This window comes from Nanorana parkeri, unplaced genomic scaffold (assembly GCF_000935625.1).
Source record: "Nanorana parkeri isolate BGI_ZX_2015 unplaced genomic scaffold, ASM93562v1 scaffold64, whole genome shotgun sequence".
Lineage (NCBI taxonomy): Eukaryota > Metazoa > Chordata > Amphibia > Anura > Dicroglossidae > Nanorana > Nanorana parkeri.
In genome coordinates this window covers 2,791,251-2,816,066 of record NW_017306332.1, presented here as the reverse complement: position 1 = coordinate 2,816,066, position 24,816 = coordinate 2,791,251, and the positions used below count along the sequence as shown (strand labels likewise).

The window sequence follows — 24,816 nt, the reverse complement described above, 5'->3', positions numbered from 1 at the left end:
CCAATTAGCTCCTGTCTCATTTTCAAAGCTTAACTGAACAAAGAGAAGCTAATCGTCATGGGCAACTGCTCCAGGTTTTTATAAATTCCCCCTTCATGTGTTTTCTAACGCAATGTGTGAAGTGGGCCTTTCCCCCGGCACGGTGTGTACATGGACGTTTGTATTTTGCAGGTTGAATAGTGATGTATGGAGCCGTGTTTTCAGTACATATATGTAATGTCAGCGTGACCTCTGCTGTGTTCGTAGCGTTATACTTTCTGAACACGCCTCCAATTGAGGCCAGATCTTCCAACGCACACACTCTGACTTGCGTCCAAGTCTGAATTCCATGTGCGTGTTAACCCTTAGGCCCCTTCACACCTAGGCTCAGGTAAGCAGGACATTTCTATGGCCACTGTTCACATCTGAGCGTTTTGTCGCCAGGTAAGCATGACAAAAGGTTTAGGACAAGGACGCCCATTTATTTCTATGGCCCCTGTTCACACACCTGAGCGTTTTGTCGCCAGCAGAAACGCATGTCGCTGGATAAAGTACACGAGCTACGATATTTGGCAGATTATAGCGCATTTTGGTCCCACAGACATCAATGGGAAACGCCTGGAAAAGCGCATTTCAGGACTCATTTACAGTCTCCAGACCAGAACTGAATGCGTTTCTTCAAATGTAGTCATGCGTTTTTGGTGTATTCTTTAGTCTGTTGGCTTTTAGGTGCATTTCCGGGCGTTCTGCCGCGGTTACATCATTTTTTGTGCATTCCAGACTAGAAAAATGTGACACGCATGGGACTGAAGGCAATGGTGTGAACTACATTAAAAAGAAAACATTGGAATCTATGGGGATGCATTTCGGACCAGACAAAAAAATGTTTTGGTCTGGAGATGGTGCGGACAAGCCCTGGAAGCATTTTTGCGCGTTTTGTCGCACAAAGTCCGATCGAAGTCTAGGGGACCTGCTTGTGACAGAACGTTCAGGTGTGAACAGGGACCATCAAAATGAATGGGATTCAGTGTCTGTAGCGCTTTGTTACGCTTAGTTTTGAGCGACAAAAGGCTGAGGTGTGAACGAGGACTAAGGCCCGGTCCACTGCCCGGTGTTGCACGCACGCACATGCTTTGTGTCAGGACAGCCTGTTGATTGAATGGGCTTCCAAATTCACCACAACCACCCAACAAATCACACACGCCACGTTTTTGGCAGTGCCTGTGTGTGTTGTCGCTCTGCAACGTGAGTTGGGGGGCCTTTCGCAACGAAGGGCACCACATCGTAATGGTGTGAATGGGACCTTAACCCCTTCATGACTGAGACCTTTTCATTTTTTGCACCCATGTTATATTCCATATTTCAGGCCTGAAAATTACTTAAAACCCCCAAACGTATGTTTTCTGAAAGCCAAGACCCTGTCGAATAAAATGGTGACAGTTGCAAATATTTATATTGCACGATATTAGCGCAACTTCTTATCAAACCCCCAAATTTAGTTAAAAATGCACTTAAATGCTCTAAATCATCCCCCACAGGTCATCAGTTTACAGATACCCAAAAATACCGAATTAATGCTCTCGGCGTGCGCGGCGATACCCAACATGTGTAGCGCGTTCGTCGTCTTCATACGTAGGCACACCTGACGCGTGTTTACATGAAGACGCGCAAAGCTCGCGGGGGACTTACATTTTTTTTTTCATTTTTATATTTATTTTATTTAATGTTCATTTTAAAAACTGTTTTTTTTTAGTTTTTTTTTACTGTAATTGCTATCACATAGGGGGGCTTCAAGCCCCCCTATGTGATAGTAGATGGTGATGACAGGTACTCTTTAAGGTGATACTGGGGGTCCAAAAGACCCCCCCAGTGTCACCTTTACACTCTAAATAAGCTATTGAAGTCGACAGTCGGCTTTACAAGTTTAAACAGAGTGCCGCCGGGAGTTAAACACCCCGATGCCAGCGACTTACACTGTACGTCATTGGTCGTGAAGGGGTTAAAGGACAACTATGGCCTCTCACTTAAAGTGGAAGTTGACCCCATAGTTCTCCTTTAACTGCGCTCCAGTTGAGACAAGTATGTCTCAGATCATTTTTATTAGGGATGCACTGAAATTTCGGCCTCTGAAACATATCGGCCGAAAATGGCACTTTTGGGGAAGTACCATCTTTCGGCCGAAATTGCGGTGCACCCCTGGTTTCTCTCCTCGCTGGACGCTGCTCTATGTTCCCTCTGACACAGCGCAGTGTCCAGCGGGGGAGGAGAGGCATTTTCAGGCAGCCGAGCGGTGCGGGAGAGCGATGTGAGCCGCGATGTCACTGGAGGCCGACCTCTTCTACTGCACTGCCTCGCTCAGCCCAGCAGCACTCCTTCTGTTGTTGAAACCCTCCCTCTGGGAGCTGCAGTGTCTGGGAGGGGGAGCGTGTGAGACACAAATGAAGGAGTTGGCTCAGTCAGGGAAGATAGTTTGTTTACTTTTATGAGGCTGGTGCATGACATAGTAACTGGATTTGGTATCTGTTTACATTGCCGTACATGGCCTGTAGTTGTACTTTTAGGCTCCATTCGCACGCACATTTGGAATTCAGCACTGACAAAAATAGGCGCACGTTTCCTGCATGTTTGTGGGCTTACAATACTAGTGGTATCAAGGCAGGACGGTTTAGGCGCCAGAATCTCTTCCACTGTAAAGCCAATAGTCAGCTTTACACATGAAAACAAGAGTCCCGGCGGCTATATAACCCTTTCCCTGCCACTGACGTATGGCGGAACACAACTGTTTTCAGCTGGCCACTTCAGTAAGCCTTAAGGTGCCCATACACTTCCTAATCACTTTACAACCATCGCAAGACTAAGGTCTTGCGATGGTTGTACAGTGTATGGCCACCTTTACGTCAGTGGCTTTCTCCGTTCTGCTATATGCTCATGGTCGCTTTAGCCAAAGTGGAGGATCAGTAAATATGTGCGTGTGATATTTACTGATTGTGTGCAGAACAAACACTGGAGCGATCAGCTGATCACTCCAATGTTTGTAAACAACTGGGGGCACATAGTACAATGTCAAAGTACTGCAATGCTGAATACTGAAAAATGGCCTGGCCAGGAAGGGGGTCTAAACACAACGGTCAGCAAGTGGTTTATACATTTTGAAATTGTTATGTTATGAATAGTTTATTAATCAGCAACAATCCTAGGGATAGAGAAATGCAGTTTTGAGGTGCATATGAGCACCATTCTAAATGAATTTTATCAAACTAAATGATTTTAAGGAAAAATAATTTCAATACATTTCTATGAATTCCATATATCCGAGTCCTCTCTGAACACACCCTATCACAATATTAATATTGTAAATGTTTTTCTAATGTCACTTTAAATTCAACAGAATAGTTTTCCTTTTTCTTACACTTTTCTGGGAAGTCTTTATTTTGTTGTTGCCTTTAGCTCCTTGGCTTCAATATATGAGGTTGTTCCGACCACCCCCAACTCTCATGCCTCAATTTTTGTGTTGTATGGAAGTTTAGACTACTTTTGCTCTTTCAAAAAAAAATCCACACCTCTCTTATTTATTCATGTATTTTGAAAAATTGAGCATTTGAGTTCTGACGGGACTGGTGAACAGTTTGAGACCCTTGAAAATCATAGAGGGGAGTCCAGAAACTCTTAATAAAGGTGATTTGGAAGGAAATGGCCTTTTAAAAATTTCAGCGGCAAGTTTTCTTAATTAAAGCCCATCAGCTCCCAGCTCTCATGGGGTGAAGTATGTTTCATCTTTGTTCTTAATCAGTAATTGTGCTCCCCTGAAGCCGCCTCCTCGGGAGACGAGGTCGCAATAATAAAGGGAACGGTGAAAAATGAGTTGGTGCTTGGTATTCTCAGCAGGGTCCTGGCAAAGCAGCACAAAAGGCGAACGAGCTAATGCAGTTTTTCTTGAAAGTAATTTTTTATTCTTTGTAAAGATGGCGTGCAGCTCCTCACAAACATTCCTCCATTAAGTCATTAAAATGTGAGATATTGTAGTGCTTCCATTTAAGCTGTTACAGGTAGGGAAGCAAAACTCTTTCCTTCAGCCGCCTAACTGGTGGAATATAGCAGATCACAGTTGTGGAGTGTTCTCAAGGTGAGGGAACACATACAGGCTTATCCAGGACGTATTGCAAAGAGCAGTAATGAGTTGCACAGTGCACCATTCAGCTTATTGAAGTGAGTTCAGTAAAGGATTCATTTGGGTTGGTAGGGTTAGCAGACCTGGAGATATCTCAAGAGTCAACTAGTAAGTGTATAGAAAAATAAAAATCACAGCGAGGACCTTCCTTTTTGGAGCTTTTTATGTTGTCAGTGGAGACTGACAATAGCACGCCGGCTGTTTATACTGATTATTGAATGCCTATCAATGTGTGTGTATAAACCCAAAATCTATTTTTATCTTATGTGAGTCTATGGGAAAGTTTCTTACCTAAAGATCCTTCCAGTAACGAGGCTTTCTGCTTTAGCCTGGCAACTCTTGCAACAGCCAAATAAGGGCTCTCTCACACGTGCGGCAAAACCAGGCGTTGAAGCGTTTTTAAAGCCCATGTGAGATAAAGCAATAGCAACCGCCCAGTAGTTTTCACATGGATATCAGCGTTGCAATAGGAGGGACCCCAAGTTAGATAGTTAAAACACAAAAGTGCGTGGGGTACCCCTTCCAATCCATAACAGACCCTTGGGTCTGGTTGGAAAGTTAGGAGGGACCACCCGAGTAAAAAAAAAAAGACATTTGGGATGAAGCCCATGCATATCAGGCCCTTTAGGTCAAGTAGAAATTTTAAGGAGGAACCCCGCCCCCAAAACTTGAAACAAACACATGGGGGTCCTCCCTAAAATTACTACCAGACCCTTGATCCGAGCACAGGCCTGGCAAGGCAGGAAAGGGGCGGACGAGCGAGGGACAAGCAAGCGGCCCTGCACCATACCAGGCCACATACCCTCGGTATTGGGGTCCCCCCTTTACAAGCCCATTTGGCAAGGGACTCTTCCACACAAGCTCTGACCCATTGGTTGTGGGGGTCTGCGGCAGGGGGGCTCATGTGCACCTGGGTATTAATGCTCTCGGCGTGCGCGGCGATACCCAACATGTGTAGCCCGTTCGTCGTCCTTCATACGTAGGCACACCTGACGCGTGTTTACATGAAGACGCACAAAGCTCGCTGGGTACTTACATTTTGTTAAATTTATTTTTAGTGTATGCTAATTTTAAAAACTGTGTTTTTTTTTAACTGTAATTGCTATCACATAGGGGGGCTTCAAGCCCCCCTATGTGATAGTAGATGGTGATGACAGGTACTCTTTAAGGTGATACTGGGGGTCCAAAAGACCCCCCCAGTGTCACCTTTACACTCTAAATAAGCTATTGAAGTCGACAGTCGGCTTTACAAGTTTAAACAGAGTGCCGCCGGGAGTTAAACACCCCCCGATGCCAGCGACTTACACTGTACGTCGCTGGTCGTGAAGGGGTTAAAGGACAACCATGCCCTCCCACTTAAAGTGGAAGTAAACGGCCCTCACTGGTGCAGACATCTCCGTCCAGTCGTCTTCTAGGCTGGGGATTTTTGGCCATCTTGTTTGACCGGGCCAGAGTGACGTAACTCCCACATAGGATAAACATACATAAACGAGCTCAACTGGTTACGTTGCCCATGGCAACCAGACAATTTCTGTCTTTCTTTTTAGTTTTGTAACACAGCATAGAAAATGAAGATTTAAAAGCTGATTAACTGCGCTCCAGTTGAGACAAGTTTGTCTCAGACGATTTTTATTAGGGATGCACTGAAATTTCGGCCGCTGAAACATATCGGCCAAAAATTGCACTTTTGGGGAAGTACCATCTTTCGGCCGAAATTGCTCAACTTTACAAGCCCCTTTGACTCTTCCACACAAGCTCTGACCCATTGGTTGTGGGGGTCTGCGGCCAAGGGGGCTCATGTGCACCTGGGTACCCCTTTTAATTAAGGGGCACCCAGATGTGGCCGTCCCCTTGTTCTGAGGGCATGTGGCCTGGTATGATGGGGGCGCTCATCCTGGGGGGTTTCTTTTCCTTTTTTGGGGGGTGGGGTTCCCCCTTAAAAATACTTCTGGGAAGCTCGGGAGGCAGGCCCCGCAGGTTTCATAGACCTTGCATTCCCAGCCCCCTCTCTTGTTGGCCAATCACAAAATTGAGCCTAGGGCCCTTTGCTTTGTGGTTGGCAAGGAGGAGAGGGGGTCAGGGATACAATGGTAGCATTGAGGTCTATGAGAACTGCAGTGCCGACCTCCTGAGTGCCATGGAAGTACAGTGAGAGCAGTACAAATCAGGTGAGAAAAAAAACTTGTTTTGAGGATGCTGGTGGTAGCCTGGATGATTGGATCTCTGAAGGTCTGTTTAATTCTCACTAGAGCTGCAGCTAACGATTATTTTCAAAATCGATTAGTTAGCTAGGAGGTGCGGCATGTGGAGCGTGGATGCGAGCGGGTCTGGCAGCGGCGAGCGTGAGGTGGGGAGGAGGTGCGGCGCACAGTGTGTGGAGCTGTGAACAGGGCCAACTGATCGGAAGCCGATTAATCGATTATTGAAAAAGTTGACAACTTTTTCAATAATCGATTATGTCGATTAGTTGTTGCAGCCCTAATTCTCACTATTAATGAAATATCTGAAACTGTCCTCCTGCCCAAAGCTGAGCTTTAGGAAATCTGTATACAGTGAAAGATGATGCCACACATACTGAAAATGCTCTTTTGTGGTTGCTTGTCTACACCTCACGGGTTTGTGAGCCCACACCTCACGGGTTTGTGAGCCCACACCTCACGGGTTTGTGAGCCCACACCACACCATGTTTTTTAATTTAATGGGAATACTGTGTCAAGACTCTCTATTCACCGTGTCATTTACGGTTAAACAGAGCTCGGGTTAATCACTTCATCCTTCTGGTTTAACAATGCCTCCCCAGTCTTAACCTCCTCATCGAACAGGGAATTGGCATCACCTCTGTGCAACTATCAGGGAACTGACCTAGGGAGTATTGCTACACCAGGAAGCAGCAGAGTAATCTTACTGAATATGACTTCTGTGTATCAGAAACCTGTCCTGGCAAACTGATACATTCTTTTGTAAAGGACGTGTATGTGTTTCAATTATATATTTTGCCAAATTTTCACTTGAAAATGGATTTATAAAAGTCCCGTTAGCAGCTGCCTATAGTAGTTTTATGATCCTGTCACTAAGAGCATGAACACTGGTATGGAGAAGGACAACGATATCAGCAAGACTGTATTGTCATCAGTATCAATTCCTGGTAAAAGAAAATGTACTCCCTTTTTTTAATGTCCAATTGGAAAACCAACCCTATATTTTCCAATCATTATATGGACTTTCTCCTCGTCTGTGAAGATTCTCATTCCACAGTTTTACAAATGTGGTTCTGAAGCATTTACTGGAATAGAAGGATGATAAAAAAAAGTCAGGTTAATGGAGATATTTAATGAGATAATTGGAGGCACGAGAACAGTGTTCAAATCTCTATAGTTAACCTTTTAAAGGACTACTGGTAAGAGATTTAATTTCTTGATTGCAGAAGGCCAAATTTGCCCAGGATGGGGAAAGTCTGGGGGCCATATTGGATGTAACTATAGAAGATGTCCTCTTCTAATACATCATCTTATACGATTTCCTTTTTTTTTTGCGCAGAAACCCGTTCTTCGTGGAAAGTACAAAACCAAAAAGCTGCGTAAAAGTATTCCAGAAGACTGTGATTCAGACACTGGTGCATTAGAAAGGTTGCCACAAAAAGAGAAGGACAAAGATCAACAGGTAAAGAGATTAATATTGTTGGATCTCTTAAAGATGTGAAACTCCTCAGCTGATGGTAATGTGGTTGACTTGTAACAAGCCCTCTGAGAAACCAGAGTATTATGAGCTAATGGTGTTCCGAAGCTTTGTGCTGGGATACCATATTCTGGGAGGAGGGCTCAAACTCTTTGTACCAGTACCCGCTGAAACAATGGGAACTGATTATTACTACTATTATACAGGATTGATATAGCGCCAACAGTTTGTGCAGCGCTTTACATCATATGGGTAGACAGTATAATTAGATTACAATACCATACAAATGGGATAGAAGGACCCTGCTCTTGAGAGCTTATAACCTACAAGGAGGGGAAGTGATACAGAAGGTAATAACAGTAAGGGGTGAGCAATTAAGGGAGTAATGTGCAGTTTTTAAGAGGAGGTTGAATAAGCTTCCCTGAAGAGGTGAGTTTTCAGGGACCGCCTAAAGGCAGACAGATTAGGAGCCGCATGGGTTGTGGTAGTCAGTAGGAGTTCCAGAGGATGGGAGGACCTAGATAGCAGGTGGTCGAAGAGGATAGTTTGGGTTATATTTTGAGATGAGGTTGGAGATGTAGTTGGGACAGAGTTGTGGATGGCTTTGTATAATGTTGTTGGTATTTTGAATTTTATGTTTTTGATTTTAAATGACCAAATTTCCAACTCCATTGGCAGAAATGCAGCCCCAGACTTGCAAGAAACCTCCACCATGCTTCACTGTTGCTGCAGACACTCATTATTGTACGGCTTTCAGCCCTTCGGCGAACAAGCTGCCTCCTGCTACAGCCAAATATTTCACATTTTGACTCGTCAGTCCAGAACACCTGCTGCCATTTTTCTGCGGCCTTGCAGCCAAAAAACAATACCTCTGATGTGGAAACAATACTAAGCAACTCAACTGTGCATGAAAACATAGGAACTGGGGCACAGAAAAATGGCAGCAGGTGCTCTGGACTGATGAGTCAAAATGGGAAATATTTGGTTGTAGCAGAAGGCAGTTTCTTCACCGAAGGGCAGGAGAGCGGTACAATAATGAGTGTCTGCAGGAACAGTGAAGCATGGTGGAGGTTCCTTGCAAGTCTGGTGTTGCATTTCTGTTAATGAAGTCGGAGATTTTGTCAGGATCAATGGTGTCCTCAATGCTGAGAAATACAAGCAGATCCTTATGCATCAAGCCATACTATCAGGGAGGCGTGTGATTGGCCCCTAATTCATTCTGCAGCAGGACAACGACCCCAAACATACAACCAATGTTATTAAGAACTATCTTCAGTGTAAAGAACACAAGTAGTTCTGGAAGTGATGGTTTGGCCCCCACAGAGCCCCGATCTCAACATTATCGAGTCTGTCTGGGATTACATGAAGAGACAGAAGGATTTGAAGCAGTCTACATCCACAGAAGATCTCTGCTTAGCTCTCCAAGATGTTTGGAACAACCTACCTGCCGAGTTCCTTCAATAACTGTGTACAAGTGTACCTAGAAGAATTGGTGCTGTTTTGAAGGCAAAGGGGGGTAACACCAAATATTGATTTGATTTGGATTTCTCTTCTATAAATGTACTTTCCATTTTGTTAAAAAATAAACTATTGACACTTTGAATTTTCTCTACAGCATTTTTTCCCATCTGCCTAAAGCTTTTGCACAGTATTATGTGTGTGTGTGTAATTCTGCAACAAAAACGTGAATTATATCCAGAGAAATATAGACGAACCGTTAATATTTCATCAGTCTAAATATCCATTTCAAAAGCATACCACAGTAATCCTGGTATTCCGTGCTATATTCTCCAAAGTTCGGCGACAGCAGATATATACATTTCTGCCTTGCACTCCAAACAAATTATAATCAAATCCTTAAATTGATGGCAAGTTGATTATCCTCATCCATTGTTGGCATTGGAGCATGTGTGTCAACACCCTGTTATAATACTCTATATGTGTTTCTGATTCTCCACTCTAGGTCTTTAGGGGTTTATGTACATAATGCTGAGCTCATACACAACGCTCCAGTACATATGCAGGCACATTCATCCATACAGCAATCCCCGTAGAATATTCATAGGCATCAGTGCTTGTGAACTTTTTGCTTATATCCCAGCATCCTCCCACTAAGGACCGCTGTCTCCATACTGCCCATATGGTACAGGAGACTTTAGATATAATGTATGGCGTCTGCCATCCAACATCGTGACGCTGGGATTCAAAATTACCGTGCTATGCAGATGTACAGGTATGCCACATGTCTCCTTGACAGGTTTCTTCCTCAGAGGGACAAAGTCCAACCACTGATGGTACAATGAAATATTAATATGGAGTACGCTACACAAGTTTCTTTTGGTGCACCAGAAGATCTATTTATAGACCTTCTACCAAATGTTTTTTTCATCTTTTTATTTTTATTAAAGGGAACTAGTTGAATTTAAAAAAAATGAGTGAAGAAAGGTGAAATCATGTATACTATATATATTATATTTTATTGTGTGTACCGTAACAGTTTTCTTTTGAACTTTTTGTCTATATTTTATGGTGTGTGATATGAATTATGGAATGTTGTTTGTTTTCATTATGTTATTTCCACTAAAGTGAGGGCATACGTAGCAGTATAATTCAATGCAGACAGTTCATGGCTGGTGGGTAGAGCGGCAGTGCTCCGTGCTCCTTTCAAGAGTCTTCAGCCCTGATGCAAGCATTGGGCATGCACTTGGAAGGAGGTGTGCAAATATCAAAATGCCTTGATGGGTGGACTGTGTGTGCAAGAATAAACTGCAAAAGCAGAATGTATAAAGTCCAGATTCCATTTTATTCACACTGTTGTATCACAAAAAGTTCATGTGTTTCCAGGATTCAAAGCCCCCCTCCATCAGGGCTTGATACTGTTGAGCAAAGACAGTGTGGCATACTGGACTGAAAAGACTTAACCATCATCTGGAGCGGTCACCCATCAGGATGCCTCTAATTGTATCAATCCAGTACACACTTTGTCCAACAGCACCATGCCCCAATTGTACTGCCCCAAAATGTGTTGACGCTTTATGATATATCTGAATAAAATTGAATCTTGACTTTTTCTATTTTTGGCGCTCTCTTCCTTGCACATTCAGTCCCTACTCCAGCAAATACCTGACTTTTGGCCACCACTGCTGGGACAGCTGCCTAGAGATATTCTTTTTCTCTATACGAGTTCAGACTTGGCCAAGAGCACCTACTGCTTTAAGAGATCCAGCACCCCACACCTTTAGTCTGCTTTCCTAGATTGGTGGAGCTGGTGGAAGACCTGTAGACTGCTCTAGGAAAAGCTCAGTGATGATGTGATGCAGAGCCTCCATCAAATATATAAGGGGTGGACTTGGAAGGAAAGAGCTAGGTAATGCTGGATGTCCTCCAGCCAGGAAATGAGGCAGGCTCTGATTTGCAGCAGCTTCTAATGTACACTGTGTTGAGCTCTGCCTCGTCACATTGCAGCAAACTTGATTTACTGTTCACTTTCCCAGTTCTTTTACAAGGAAAAAATGGCTGGGGGGGTCACAAAGCAATGTAAGAAACTTGTCTCATGCTGGCCGAGATGGAATTCTCACCTTGCCTGATGGATGGAACATATCTGACCCATTGGGTATATGGAATATTATTTACAAACATGGATGTGTTTCAGGTCCTCAGTGTAGAACTCTGTAGAACTCTCATCTTCATGTGTCACCTCTAATGTTACAATGTTCTCCTAGGAGTTGGATGATGAAGATCATGAAAGTGCAGCACGGTCTTGTACTGGAGAGGAATCGTTGCCACCAAAAAAAAGGAGGTTTGGACTGCGTATTGCTCTGCAGTTTCCCACCAAGAAGTGTGAGAGCAAGGACAAGAACGCTTCCAAAATAAAAGCAGGAAGAAAGAAAATGCCTGCTAAAAGGAAAGCTCCAACAACTGGGGAAAAAATGGATGCTGAGTCTGATTCTGAAGGAGAAAATGACCAGCCAAACATGGAAGACTCCAATGCTCTTCTTAAACGGGCCATGAATATTAAAGAAAACAAGGCCGTGGTATGTATTTGTGTTTAAAAGGTAAATTTACCAGGTATCTTGCAGCTGCACATCACACAACTTTATTATTGTAGCCGTTTCCTTGGAGCAGGCATTCTGCTAAGATCTATCCACTTCAAGTCAGCACTTCTCTTGGTTCCTTATTGGTTTAGTCAGGACAAAGCTGTCACACTGAATATCTCTCTTCCTAACTACAGCGATTATGTCGGCCATGGGGAAGGATTGCTGGACTTCTTTTTACTATTAACTGAAATTCCAGCTTTGTAGCTGTACTACATAATATTTCTTATAGTGCTAAGCCCTTCTATCCAAAGACCCAAACCGTATACATAATCATTTTTGTGACCTCGAACTACCCAAAAAAATGCATGCATACAGAGCCATATACAACCTGCCAAGACAGAGAGCTGTCATTGGCTTTCTGTATTTGAAGATGTCTGCTCTGGTGCTGTCGTCCTTATCCTTATTTAACCTGGAACATAGAGGTACATATCCGGTCTCCTGAAACTTGTGTGTATGTGCTTGTACTAAGTCATTGACTCTTGGCTTAATATTTGTTATGCCTAATGAGAGACTGTCCCCTTGTCCAAGCAGGTCACAGTGATTGTGTCTCTGCATAGGCCAACCCAGGCCACAATTCCCCCCCCCCCATCATGTACTCACCTGCACTTCCTTGCAGCTTCTTTTTCATGCATGAGGGGTCCGAACACACTGCACTTTCAGATATTCCCCTGTGTCAGTGTCTGGGCCTAGCAGCCAATTGGTAGGCCCAAACACTCTTACTTGAGCAGGGATTGATATCACTGCTTCTCTGGGTTTTAGCCACTGCCTGTTTCTTTGCCAGCAGAGGAGGAGGAAGCGGCAGCAATGGAGGCACAGTTAAGGGGAATATAAGGGGGCTTTACAGAGATACTATCACTTTGCCCTACATTGGAGGACTACCATGACTGATGTCACGCACATCTCTGTTTTTTATGATGGATGTAGTTTTGGGAGGTTTGATTTTTATAAGTTTCAAAATAATCCAACCCATTTACAAAGTGCAAGGTTGTGCTTTTACAAGTGTACTTTTTGCTTTGGTTGCTTTTGGACTCTAAAACAGGAGTCTCAAAGTACCAGCCCGCAGCCGGCTCTCAAGTCAGGTACACCGCACCTTACACGCAAGTGTATTATTCTGCTTTAGTGTGTGTGTGTATATAGGGTCGGGGGTTGTATTTGTGTGTGTGTGTGTATTAGGCCCCATACATACCTGTAAGTTTAGGTGCGATTTAGGGATTTCTGTGTCAGGAATTTGTGTTTCCTGCTGCAGGAATCCCTAATCTGGTGTTTACAAGCGGCAGCTATCACCCATTCAAGTTAATGAACAGGTGACAGCTGCTGCATGTAAATACCAGAACACCGCATGTAATGGTATGTGATATGATTACATGAGATTAGGAATCAATCATTATCCCTGGATGCGCAATCAATGCGTCCAAGGAGAGTGACTGTTTTCTAACTGCATGTAATCATATCACATACCATTACATGGGGTGTGGAGGCGTTTACATGCAGTGACTGTCACCTGATCATTAACTTGAATGGGCGACAGCTGTCGCTTGTAAACCCCTGATTAGGGATTTCTGCTGCAGGAGTATGGAATTTGGCAAGCGGCCCCCATGGGAGAAGAAAATGTGTCCGGTGGCCACCGAGTGAATTGAGCTAGAGACCCCTGTTCAAAAACAAGTAAAGCAGTCTCAGCAGTGTCCTGCACAAAGCCGTATCCAATCTCTATTATAAATTGAACCCTTATGCTTCGTAAACACTAGGAGAGGTGTTTTTTCTTTTTTTTTTTTACAAACAGAAAAAAAAATCTATTAGACTCCTCCATCCACTTTAAAATAGCGCTGTAACTATTGTATTTTGACAATCAGCCCCGCTGGCTTACAAAATACCTAACGGTGTCTGCATCTATTTGATGTAGGCACTGTTTGGTTGACAATTTTCCACCCAGCTCCTTTGGCTTTTCTTCTTTTTTTTTTTTACTTATTAAATGTTTATTGTGAGTTTTCCAAAGCATACACATAAACAATACAAAGGCAATGGTGGTTTACATCGAGACAAGCGGTGTAAGCTCAAGACTTATAATAAACGACATGTGTCACTCATTGTAAATATAAAGAAATAACCATAAGCCTTCACCAGACGCACATGGGGGCACGAACAATGACAAGGGAGGAAGGGGGGCGGGCGAGGAGGGGTGGTTCGGGTGTGGTTTTGCCAGGATCCGCTATAAGAGCATACATCTCACGCTGGGTGTTACCAGGTGAGCATGTGTAGTTAGTCGGATGGTACATTAGGTGCCGTTGGAGATGTTACCAGCAGAGAGGCATATCTGTCAGTTGTTTTGAAGTGTAGCCAGCATGCCCAGGTAGCATAGAAGGTGGTATATGTATCTGTGCTAGAGTGATGGAGTTCCTCCATCAACCTTAGTCTATCCACTTGGGTTAACCATTCTGCAATGGTGGGCATCTGTGGGGATCGCCAGTATTTGGGTATGAGCGCCTTGGCTGCATTCAGCAAGTAAGGAGCTAACAGCTCCTTCGACTTTTCAATGAAAGGATGTCAGATGGGAGCCGGCAGACAGGGCCACCCAGTGAACGAGTTTCGGCCGGTTCATCAAGAACTGCTCAGTGTATAGCCAGCTTTAGTAGAGTTTCCTAAGCATTCCGGATGTGTGATTGTGTTTAGATGCTGAATTAATGACTACCTCACTTGGTGTCCCTCACGCTGTGCCATGCGTGAGCATTATAGTGTATGTAATTCTTTAATTATAAATCATAACTACAATACACATGCACAGGTGCACACACCTCTAAGGTGTCTCTGATGACTGTGATATCAGTTCCAGGGTTACTTTGACTTTTGAGAGGCACTTGTTCATACACGGTCTTCTGGCACTTTTGTGGTCTAATTTTCTTTTTGTTTCTTATGCAGCTGGCCCAGCTACTTGCAGAACTCCATTCTGTTCCTGACCTGTTTCCAATGAAACCTACTCCTCCTCCTTCAGTAAGTTCGGTTTATTTTCGGTTTATTTTCCTTTCTAGAGATTATTTTTTATTTCAGAGCATGCCTTCGTTAACCAGCTTCAACAATCCCCACAGGTCTGATACTGGTTTCACCACCAGCATTGACCTAAAATGCATGAACTTCATATCTTCTAAAGGTAAAAAGCACAAAAACAGTGATCTGTATACATTAGCTCTTACATAATTCTAATACCCGCCCTTCCCAAAAAAATGATCCCAGCAGATGCCAACATCCTTCAGTTTGCCGTTCTGAGCCAGTTAGAAGTACAATATCCCTCTGCTCAGCTCATCCACATCACCCTTTAGGAAGGCAGCCATTCACATACCTGTTCCGAGGGAACAGTACAGACCACAAAAACTACAATCATGTAAAAACTCGAGGTGCAATATATTCATTACAAAATATCCTTAAAACCTCCCGCTAGACTATTGCTTTTTTTCATGGTGATGAATGCGGGCTGGCGTGGATTTATTTTTCATCTTTCACTTAGAGAGCAGTATCTGAGTGCTGGGTTTTTATTCTGCTTATAATACAAAGACATGCTGGAAGGTTAATTGGCTCCGTTCTGAATCATCCCTAGTATGTGTGTATGTGAGAGGAGGACCTTTAAATTGTAAGCTCCTTGAGGCAGGGACTGATGTGAATTTTCGCTGTGTAAAGCGCGTTGTAAATTGTCGGCACCATATAAATACCTGTAATAATTAAAATACAGGTTTTTAGGTGTGAAACTAGCAGCTCATGGAGGACAATTGAGGGAAACAACCTGAGACTTTTTATATAAACTTGCTCAGTTATGTTTTTATTCTTATGTTTGACAGAAGGACAGGAGCTTTATTAATATATTTTTGATCACTTATTTTATTCCAGAAGCAAAAGAAGACAAGCCGTAGAACCTTTTCTGAGGGTCCAGTTGAAAGACGCACTAATCCCACGAGAAGTGCACGACCACCAGAGAACTTTGCCCTGGAAACTTTTACCGCTTCCGCCATGCAGTTCGCAGAGCATCTCCAGAAATATGGGAAGAAGGCTTTTCACAGGCGTCCTTTGAGTGAAGTAAGTAATATTGTGAGCTTCTATTGGATTGGGGGATACTGCAGAACACTGGAGTATGTGCCTGGCATATATCCCACCACCCTGAATTGTCAGATTAGCATTTTGTAGTTGGATAGACCTATAGGATTTTCATGGTACACCTGTTCTTGTGGATTCCTTGTTTGTCTCTTAATTCTGGCTAAATGTGGAATATAACATGGGTGCAAAAAATGAAAAAAGGGCCTCAGTCATGAAGGGGTTAAAGGGGTTTTTCTGAGTCAAGATTTACATAAACACAGACAAGGATTTTGAAGCTTTGACAATGTGGACTTGCATGGACGGTAAACGTTTCCTGTACAGGCAGTTTTGGGACTTTGGGACTTTTACAGCAACCCTGTTACTAAGATGAGGCAGAAATGCCTGACAGTATGACCTAGTGTATTTTGCATATGGTTTTCACTCCATGATGCTGCACCAACTGCTCTCTACATCTTACAACATTAGCGATAAACTAAAATTAACTCCATTACAAAAACTATAGGCCACCACCTAAAATTGGTGGAAAAAAAATTCCAGCACAAGGGGCGAAGGGGGTTCTTCACAGTAAGATCAGTTAGTGTCCGGAACTCACTGCCACAGGCGGTGATTTCAGCAATTAATGTGGAATTGTTCAAGAAACTTTTGGACGATTTCTTAAGGGACCGTAATATACAGGGGTACGGGTACTCCTAGAATGAGATCCTAATAGGTTGGACTTGATGGACTGATGTCTTTATTCAACCTCAAATACTATGTAACTATATGTAACTATGTAACTCCGCGTTGGAGATCTGTTGGCTCCCCCAGATTCATTTGTTGTTAAAACCGTATTAGGAGGAAAAAGAAGAGATTCGGAAGAGGCGGAGGTCATCAAAAGGCAACAACTACCGTCCAGTAGAGGATATCACAGAGGATGAGCTGGCGAATGTCGCAGATACCGTTAAAGACAAAGTTTATGACAAAATACTGGTAATGTTTACATATTGTTTCTATAGTTCATATGGAATATAGATTTGTATGTAAATGCATTGTGGGCTGTCTCTTGGACAGTTACACTGCATACAACGGTTCTTCTTGTAGACACTGACTTGGCATTTCTCTTTTATAGGGTAATACTTGTCATCAGTGTCGCCAAAAAACAGTAGACACAAAAACCTTCTGCCGCAATCCTGGCTGTGGCGGAGTCAGAGGCCAGTTCTGTGGGCCCTGTTTACGAAATCGCTATGGAGAAGATGTGAGAGAGGCACTTCTAGACCCTGTAAGTAGTCAAACCGTAATCTAGTAATTTGAATGTTATAGGAGACGCGAAGGGACAATTATCAAACAAATGACCAAAACATTTAGATGCAAGTCATGCTGCCTGTCGGTTACAGCTGGAGTTTAAGCTGCTTCTACTTTGCCCTCCCTGGTCCCTTCCCTTACCAACTAGATAAATACATTTTTAAATAAAAACTTTCGATTTTCACTATATACCTTTATTCTAAATCCAAGTACGTCATTACTGGACCTCTGTGCTACTCTATGCAATGCATGCTGGTCAAGGCTGGTGGGAGGATCCAGCATGGTTTTGTACACAGCTCTCAAGAGCCCTCGGCCTTGTTGCAAGAATTAGTTTGGCTCTTGGGAGGAGTTATAGAAAAATCGGAATGCCTTGATGGGTCGATGTGAGCTCGGAGAACTTGGCATTCCCAGGCAGGTGGTATTTGCATGCAGACGGCACTAGGTAATGCCCACATGTGATGCTGAGCCTCCATGATTGAAAGAACTGAAATTCGATAAATGGAAACGGCACACCAGGAACAGTCAGGCTGGAGAGGAAAGAGCTAGATAATGCTGGACATCCTCCAGGCAAGAAATGAGACAAGCTCTATATGACTTGGGCCTTGTTCACACCATCCTCAGTGCGTTCCGGCCCGATTTGTGGCTGGATCGCAGCCACACCCTCCGGCCGCAATGCGATCGGCTGCACTGGAACTCAAGGCACATCAATGCCTACGGTCCGGTCCGAAAAAAATGCTGCAAACACTATCGGGCCGGAACACACTGAGGATGGTGTGAACGAGGCCTTACAGCTTCTAACGCACAGTGTGTGGCTAAATCATAGTAAGCAAATTCAGTAAAGGGGAGGAGTCTGTATGACTGTGCATGACAAAAGGTAAGGCTGGAGTTCAGCTTTAACAAAGTCTATAGAACAGTTTTTCTGTGTATTTGATTGTGATCTGATTTTGTACAGATTTTCATTGAGTGGAGACAGATTTTTCACTCCTAGCAGACGCACAGTCGAGAAGTGGTCAGGGGCAGGTTTTATTGTGGTTCAGTTCTATTAAAGCAGCTGGAAAAAGGAAGTCGGAGGTGTAAATGACACTGCCGAAGTATAATAAATCCGTCTCCAATAACAATAACCCTGTTAGAGAAGCTGGTTTCTGGAACAACAAAAGTGTGAATAATATTTGGAGATATAAATGGGGAGGGAGGAGTTTCTTAATTGTACATCACAGGACACAAGGAGTTAAGGCTTCAACAAATGGGGTATGCAGCTACCTTCAGGTGATTGGACACAGCCATGCAGCACCTACCAGCAGCAGTTTGGATGGGTTTTCTTTTCAGTAGAGTCTTGGACCATACCCAGTCCCCGCCAGAAGAAGATTCAAGGCTGGCCTGTATTGTACTTAGGCACAGGATCCTGTATGGGGCACTCTTCTTGACACATGTGCAGCATGTGTAGTTGATGCAGGATTCTTTACAGGTCCAGGGCTCTGGCCCATTTCGGTGGAGTCATGTCCCTGAAGACCACCTTAGGGGGGCATACCTACCAGAAAAGCAACGACTGAATGGGGCATATCCCCTTTAAGTGACTGGAGGCTTACTAGGCAGCACAGTCTGAAGGTGGTAAGTCAGGGCTTGTCCCTACTCGGGTACTCATTTTCTGTTCCTTCGCTCTGTGGGTCACGATTGAGGTTCCAGCAGCAGGGGATTCACAATTCCCCCTGTCTTTTAAATTTAGCACCTGCCCCTGGGAGGGTGTATGGTGCCTGTACTTTGCATGCGAGTGCCATATGGCTTTTTTGTTCACACTGAGCTGGCTACACAGGCTGCAACTCTGCATGCTGAGGGAGTCTACATGTTTGCCGACTGCTGTGCTGGGTTACTTCTGCTGCCTATGGGTTAGCTCCACAGCGACCGCCATAGTTATGAGTACCGGGGTCTTCCCCCTCAGGCAATGGTGTATCATAGGCATGGATGTCAGACTCTGGGGCCTAACAATATTTTTGGGGAGAATCCTGTCCCTTTTAAGAATGTTGCTTAGGCTAGCCTTGGCTGATGGACTACCTCAGTCGTCAGGGTCCTGAAGAAAAGTCCCTTCTACCTGGCTGGTCAACCTTATTGCTCCCAAGTGGCCCAGGAGACTGTGGTACATGGTTGTAGTCAAACACCTGGCAGACTCTCTGTGCACACTTTCAGATCATTCAGACCGACTGTCCCTAGGACTAGTATTTTACCCTCACAGGCCTCACAGAAGCTCTTTTTTTTCCTTTGCTTCTGCTCACCACCCACAAGGTCTATCATTGCACCTGGAAGGTTTATATCGCTTGGTGCGAAGCAAGGAAGTTTCATCCTAAGAAGCACTCTTTGGGACACACCATTCCACCAGCAGTGTTCAGGCCTTGACTTGTAAAGTGCCTCTTCTGGATTCCACAAGGATGAAGTAGTACTGAAGCGTCCCATAGAAATTTCTCTTCACTGTTTGGACATAGTTCAAGCTTTTCATGTTTTATCTCTTTACTCTAGCTTCTAACCTCTTTGTCATTCCTGAGTGTTACCGTATGGGGCAGCCAACTTCTCGTTCCACCTAGGTGGATTCGGAGAACTAGAAAGTCCCCCTCCGTTTCTGGTTACGGTGCATTGTAGGAGTGTTTAGTACTTCTTGGGATCTCCAGCATCTGGCTTTAGCTTTCCAAATCTGTAGGGCCACCTGGTCCTCTGTTCACACTGCAATGTTTTACCAGGTGGCCTCTGCTGATGCTAGTTTTGGACGCAAGGTTCTTCTGATGGCCCTTTAAATTGCGGTCCTCTTCTGTTATGGTTCCCTGTTGGAGTTAGAGTTTGTTTTCATGGGTCTGATAGCCATTGTTTGCGATGTTGCCCACCCCTCTGTTGGAATGCTTTTGGAAGTCCCATCAGTTAAAGAATCAATTCCCTGTGTCCTTTGATGTACGGTGAAGATCACAGGATTTTTGTTTTGCCAGTTAAACCCATGTCTTCGAGTACATCACAGGGCACAAGGTTATGCAGGGTTGTCTTACAGCTTTGCCAGTGACAAGTCACTGACCCATCCATTGAAAATTCATTCTCTCTGTCCGTTTGATGTACTCCAAGAAATGTTTTTTACAGGTAAGACAAAGTTCCTGGTTTACTATCTTATTATAAATCGGCAATATCCATGCAAGCTGCCGTTAGTTTGTGTAAGAGTTTATATATACTTAATTGACAAACGTGTAAATTTAAGTTGATGAAATTGTCACTATTGAATATATTTGTGTGGATTGTGAAGTGATTTTAGCAGCATACACACTGCATAGTTGTCCAGTAATCCAACATTGAGAATGTTTACATACATACGTTTGCATAAGACATATAGCCTTTAGGTAACCTATTCTCCATTTTAGCAAAGAAACCTGTCATAGGAGATATAACTGAGCAGATAATCAGCGATTTCATTTATAAAATGCTAGTTGCCTGCCAACCATTTTCACCTGGCCAAGCGAATCAAAAAGGATTATTGCAGAACACTTGCTGCATGCTTGTCATTATGTCCACTCAGCTTTGCACAACTACACGTCCCTGTTGGTCCCAATGTTTAGTAGTAACAGGTTTCCTTTCAATGGACATTCAAAGAAAGAACCAAGACTGTTGTGAAGTTTGTTTAAATTAAAAACCAATACCTCCCCCATCTGATCATAGGATTGGATATGTCCTCCATGTCGCGAGATCTGCAACTGTAGCTACTGTCGCAAAAGAGATGGTCGATGTGCCACAGGGATGCTCATTCACCTGGCCAAATTTTCTGGTCATGACAATGTCAAAGAATATCTGGAGAGGTGAGTAGGTGTAGCCCCAGCACTTTCCGCTTTCTTTGTTGCATACTAACTACTGTGTTCTATGGTTGTATATCTTCCTTTTGTATGATACTTGTAGCTTCTTCTCCACAGAGGCTTTTGTCCATAATATTTTACTCTTTACCCCATCCTGTCTGTCTATCTCCCACTCTGACTGCCTTTAGGAGATCCCTTAAGACTCATCTCTTCAGGGAAGCCTATCCCACCTCAAGCTAACCACTGAACCATCACTTTCTCAAAATTCATCCCCACACAGCTACCTCCTAATGTATCACTTGCCCCTCCCTATTAGATTGTAAGCCCTCAGGGGCAGGGCCCTCCTTACCATCTTGTCTTGTGATTGTAATGTCTTCCTTATATTGTAAAGCGCTGCGCGAACTGTTGGCGCGATATAAATCCTGTATAGTAAGAATATTTCTGTGAAATAATTGTAACCAATTGTAGCTCCTTCCCATCCACATCCTCTCCTTGTTTTTTGTTATAAGATTGCGGTGCACAGTGTGTCAATGTTGGCCTCACATGCATCGATTTTTGTTAGATTAGGGCTAGTGTTAAGGTGCCCATACACTGTACAACACTCGCAAGACTTTTGTCTTGCAAGGGTTGTAAAGTAATTAAAAAAACGTACAATCTGCCCATCTTGGACAGGCAGATCGTACCTGCGATCATCGCAAGCCTGCACCCCTGAGGGGCGGGCTTCCGATGACTGCAATGCTGAACGGGCAGTGTGCGCACACCGGCCCGTTCGGCAGTTGTCTCTCGATCATGTTAAAAACCAGTCAAAAATTTCCCACGATTCTCGTACGAGAATCGTGCAGTGTATGGGCACCGTTAGGTTACGACTAGTGTTGGATTAGAGTGCTGCAGGTTTGTTTTTGTTCATTGCCATGTGTATACAGCCTTTCTGGGCTGCCCTAATGCAACCATTATAAGGACCACAGAGTAGAGGTTGATGGTTTTTTTTCTTTTTTTTTTCTGTTTTCGAACCGATAACCAATATCGGGTACCAATATTCTATTCTATTCTGTTTACATCCAGCTGTGCTGGAAGCTAAATGTGAACAGCAGGCAGTTGCCTGATATCGGTTGACCCTACTGATGGCAGGGAGGGGAACCTCCACCCCCCCATTTGTGTACTAAAATGTGGGAACAACTGTAGTAATCCGAGAGAGTATAACTCCAGATATCCCGTCTGTGAAGAGACATGAAAAAGCTTGCACTGTTATGGCCATGCCACCCTAGTGATCAGTCACTGACAGCAACTCATGCTGGTTGCCTTGATCGATTTTGTTTTTACAATTGAAGGCATTAGGGACACTCGAGGACCAGAATTCATTACCACTGTTAAACCACTAGATGCACTGAGATATTAGGAACTATTGGAAATCAGATTTAATTTTTATATACAGGAAAGCTGATTATTTACAAGTAACTTTTTCATTATCCACTTTAATTTAAACACACTGCAAATTTTTACAAAAGACTATAAATGGTTAATCCACAAAATGTAGTGCTCAAGGTAATCCATTTTTATAATACAAAACAATAAATATCATAGGTTTTAAAAAAGATTTCTGCACAAATTAATTTTAATTACATTTTATACATAACGTTAATTTATAGCTGTTTTCTTCTTTGTTTTTGCAGCATTCTGATTTCATTTGATTTGCTTTTTCACTTTCAGCTTACAAAAGCGATTGGCGGAGAACGAGTGAAGAGGAATTTCAGGAGGCTTTTCATAGAAGAATGGATTTGTACATCCCATAAACGCATCTGCATTGTGCCAGAATGTAGATTCTCTTGTCATTCTATTCCCTAAGCTCCTAATCTCACTCTCTACCTAACGCTAACCTGTGCATAAAAAAAAGCTTCCATTTGTGACTTAGTTCTAAAGGTGCAGGCATCTTTTCTCTCCCGTTCATTGAAGGACACAGGGCAACAGATCGTAGATCCTGAATGGTAGGGTATATCGCCACCTGCAGGAGTAGGACGCTAGGCACATAACAAAAAGACAAGACAGCCTAGGGGCGGCCCCTGCTGGTGGCCCAACCCCTCACTTGCTGACAAGTCTCCAGTTTTTTGCCTAGCGTCAGGAGTAAGGAGCTAAAAAATTTTCTCTGAAGAATTTTTTTCCTTTCTTCCGTTTGACTTGATTTTTCTTCTAGCAAGTGTCCCCAGGGCGACAGGCTGGATGATTGTAGATCCTAGTGTCGGCTCCACGTGTGTTCACCAAGGTGCTGGCCCCGATTCTGGCGCTGTTGCGTTGTCGGGGTGTTTCGATCGTGGGGTACCTGGAAGATCTGCTCCTACGGGCAGAGTAGCATTCTTCCATGGTGACGGCCCTGGGGGGGTCACGGTGCGGTCCTTGGAGGAGTTCGGGTGGCTTCTGAACCTGCGAAAGTCTTGTCTGGTGCCTTCGCCACGCCTGGAGTATCTGGTTTTGGTTCTGGACATTAACTGCTTGTTACTTACTGGAGACTTGTCAGCAAGTGAGGGGTTGGGCCACCAGCAGGGGCCGCCCCTAGGCTGTCTTGTCTTTTTGTTATGTGCCTAGCGTCCTACTCCTGCAGGTGGCGATATACCCTACCATTCAGGATCTACGATCTGTTGCCCTGTGTCCTTCAATGAACGGAGAGAAAAGGATTTTACGGTGAGTACAAAAATCCTATTTTTTCCAAGAACAGAATATGTGCTATTGACTCTGCTGTCCTGGAAAAAGCATGTAACCAGTGAAGTCTGAACGCCTGCCCTGCATACTTTTAATACTAGTTTGTAAAGCCAGGATCTAGATGCCAGTGATGGAGCCTATATCTTTAATACCAAGACTGCAATGACGGCACCCATATTTCTGTCCTTACAGGTTCACGGTAAATATTAGTACACACTTGGTTTAGCACCTTACAGATTACTCTGAACTTTAACAGTTTGGGCTGCTGTTGACAAGTTCTGATCTACCAGAAACCTCCCATGATTTTATGTGTGAGCTGTGGTAGGTAGTAAGGCATTAGGACTCAAAAACACTGAGATTTGATTCCCTTAGTACTGTGACAGTTGCCTCATGTCATTGTGCTACAAGTCACACATTTGTAAAGGAACTTTGTGTATCTAAAGCTGAAGGCTACTGTTTTAGGTTTGGATAGACTGTGTGGAAGGGTAGGAACCCCTATCTGGTATTATGCTTTTTGTGTCCCTGCTGCTGAGCTTCACCCTCCTATATTTGTCCTGGTGTTCACTACAGTTGTCACCACATCAGGAGGTGAGGAAGTTAGTTTCACAAATGTGTTACTGATAACAGTGGAATGAGAGCTGGGAGTGATTACAGTTCCCGTTTGTTACCAAGTCCATAAAACAGTAGTTTGGACTGGAGGGATTTTAGCAGTGCAGGAGATGGTTGGACAACCTGTGTGAGGTGAACCTCTGCTCTAATCTTGCACACGTGTGCCTCTCTCCTGAGTCTAATAGAAGAGAACATAGGAAGCTTCTAGTATTTTTAGTGCTTTTAAAGCTGCAATTAACGTCACTTTGAATTTCATGATTTCTTTTTTCCTCTTTCAGCTTGGCTAAAGGATCCATAACCTTTCGCTTACCTTGAATGTATTGTCTGTAAATTCTATAATTCTTTTTACAATTTTTATACCTCCATGAAAAAATGTATACTGATTTTTATATATAGTTCTGAATAATATTTTCCAGATTAGGGACGG

General features: G+C 43.6%; 1 protein-coding gene across 1 annotated transcript; it reads left to right on the top strand.

The window, feature by feature from the left end:
- Window positions 1-7,865: 7,865 nt before the first annotated feature.
- On the top strand, window positions 7,866-22,990 carry CDCA7L (cell division cycle associated 7 like). The gene is made up of 8 exons (XM_018576317.1): window positions 7,866-7,982; window positions 11,545-11,856; window positions 14,833-14,904; window positions 15,793-15,978; window positions 16,831-16,965; window positions 17,105-17,254; window positions 20,959-21,095; window positions 22,797-22,990. The coding sequence occupies exons 1-8, from the start codon at window positions 7,866-7,868 to the stop codon at window positions 22,825-22,827; spliced, it is 1,140 nt and encodes a 379-aa protein (XP_018431819.1). The 3' UTR covers window positions 22,828-22,990.
- Window positions 22,991-24,816: the final 1,826 nt, after the last annotated feature.

Excerpts from the sequence above, each read along its gene's own strand:
- CDCA7L (XM_018576317.1), top strand. The coding sequence starts at position 7,866 with ATGTGGTTGACTTGTAACAAGCCCTCTGAGAAACCAGAGTATTATGAG. Across the intron at positions 7,983-11,544 it reads GGCTCAAACTCTTTGTACCA|GAGTTGGATGATGAAGATCA; the intron begins GTACCCGCTGAA and ends ATGTTCTCCTAG. Across the intron at positions 15,979-16,830 it reads ACAGGCGTCCTTTGAGTGAA|GAGGAAAAAGAAGAGATTCG; the intron begins GTAAGTAATATT and ends AAACCGTATTAG.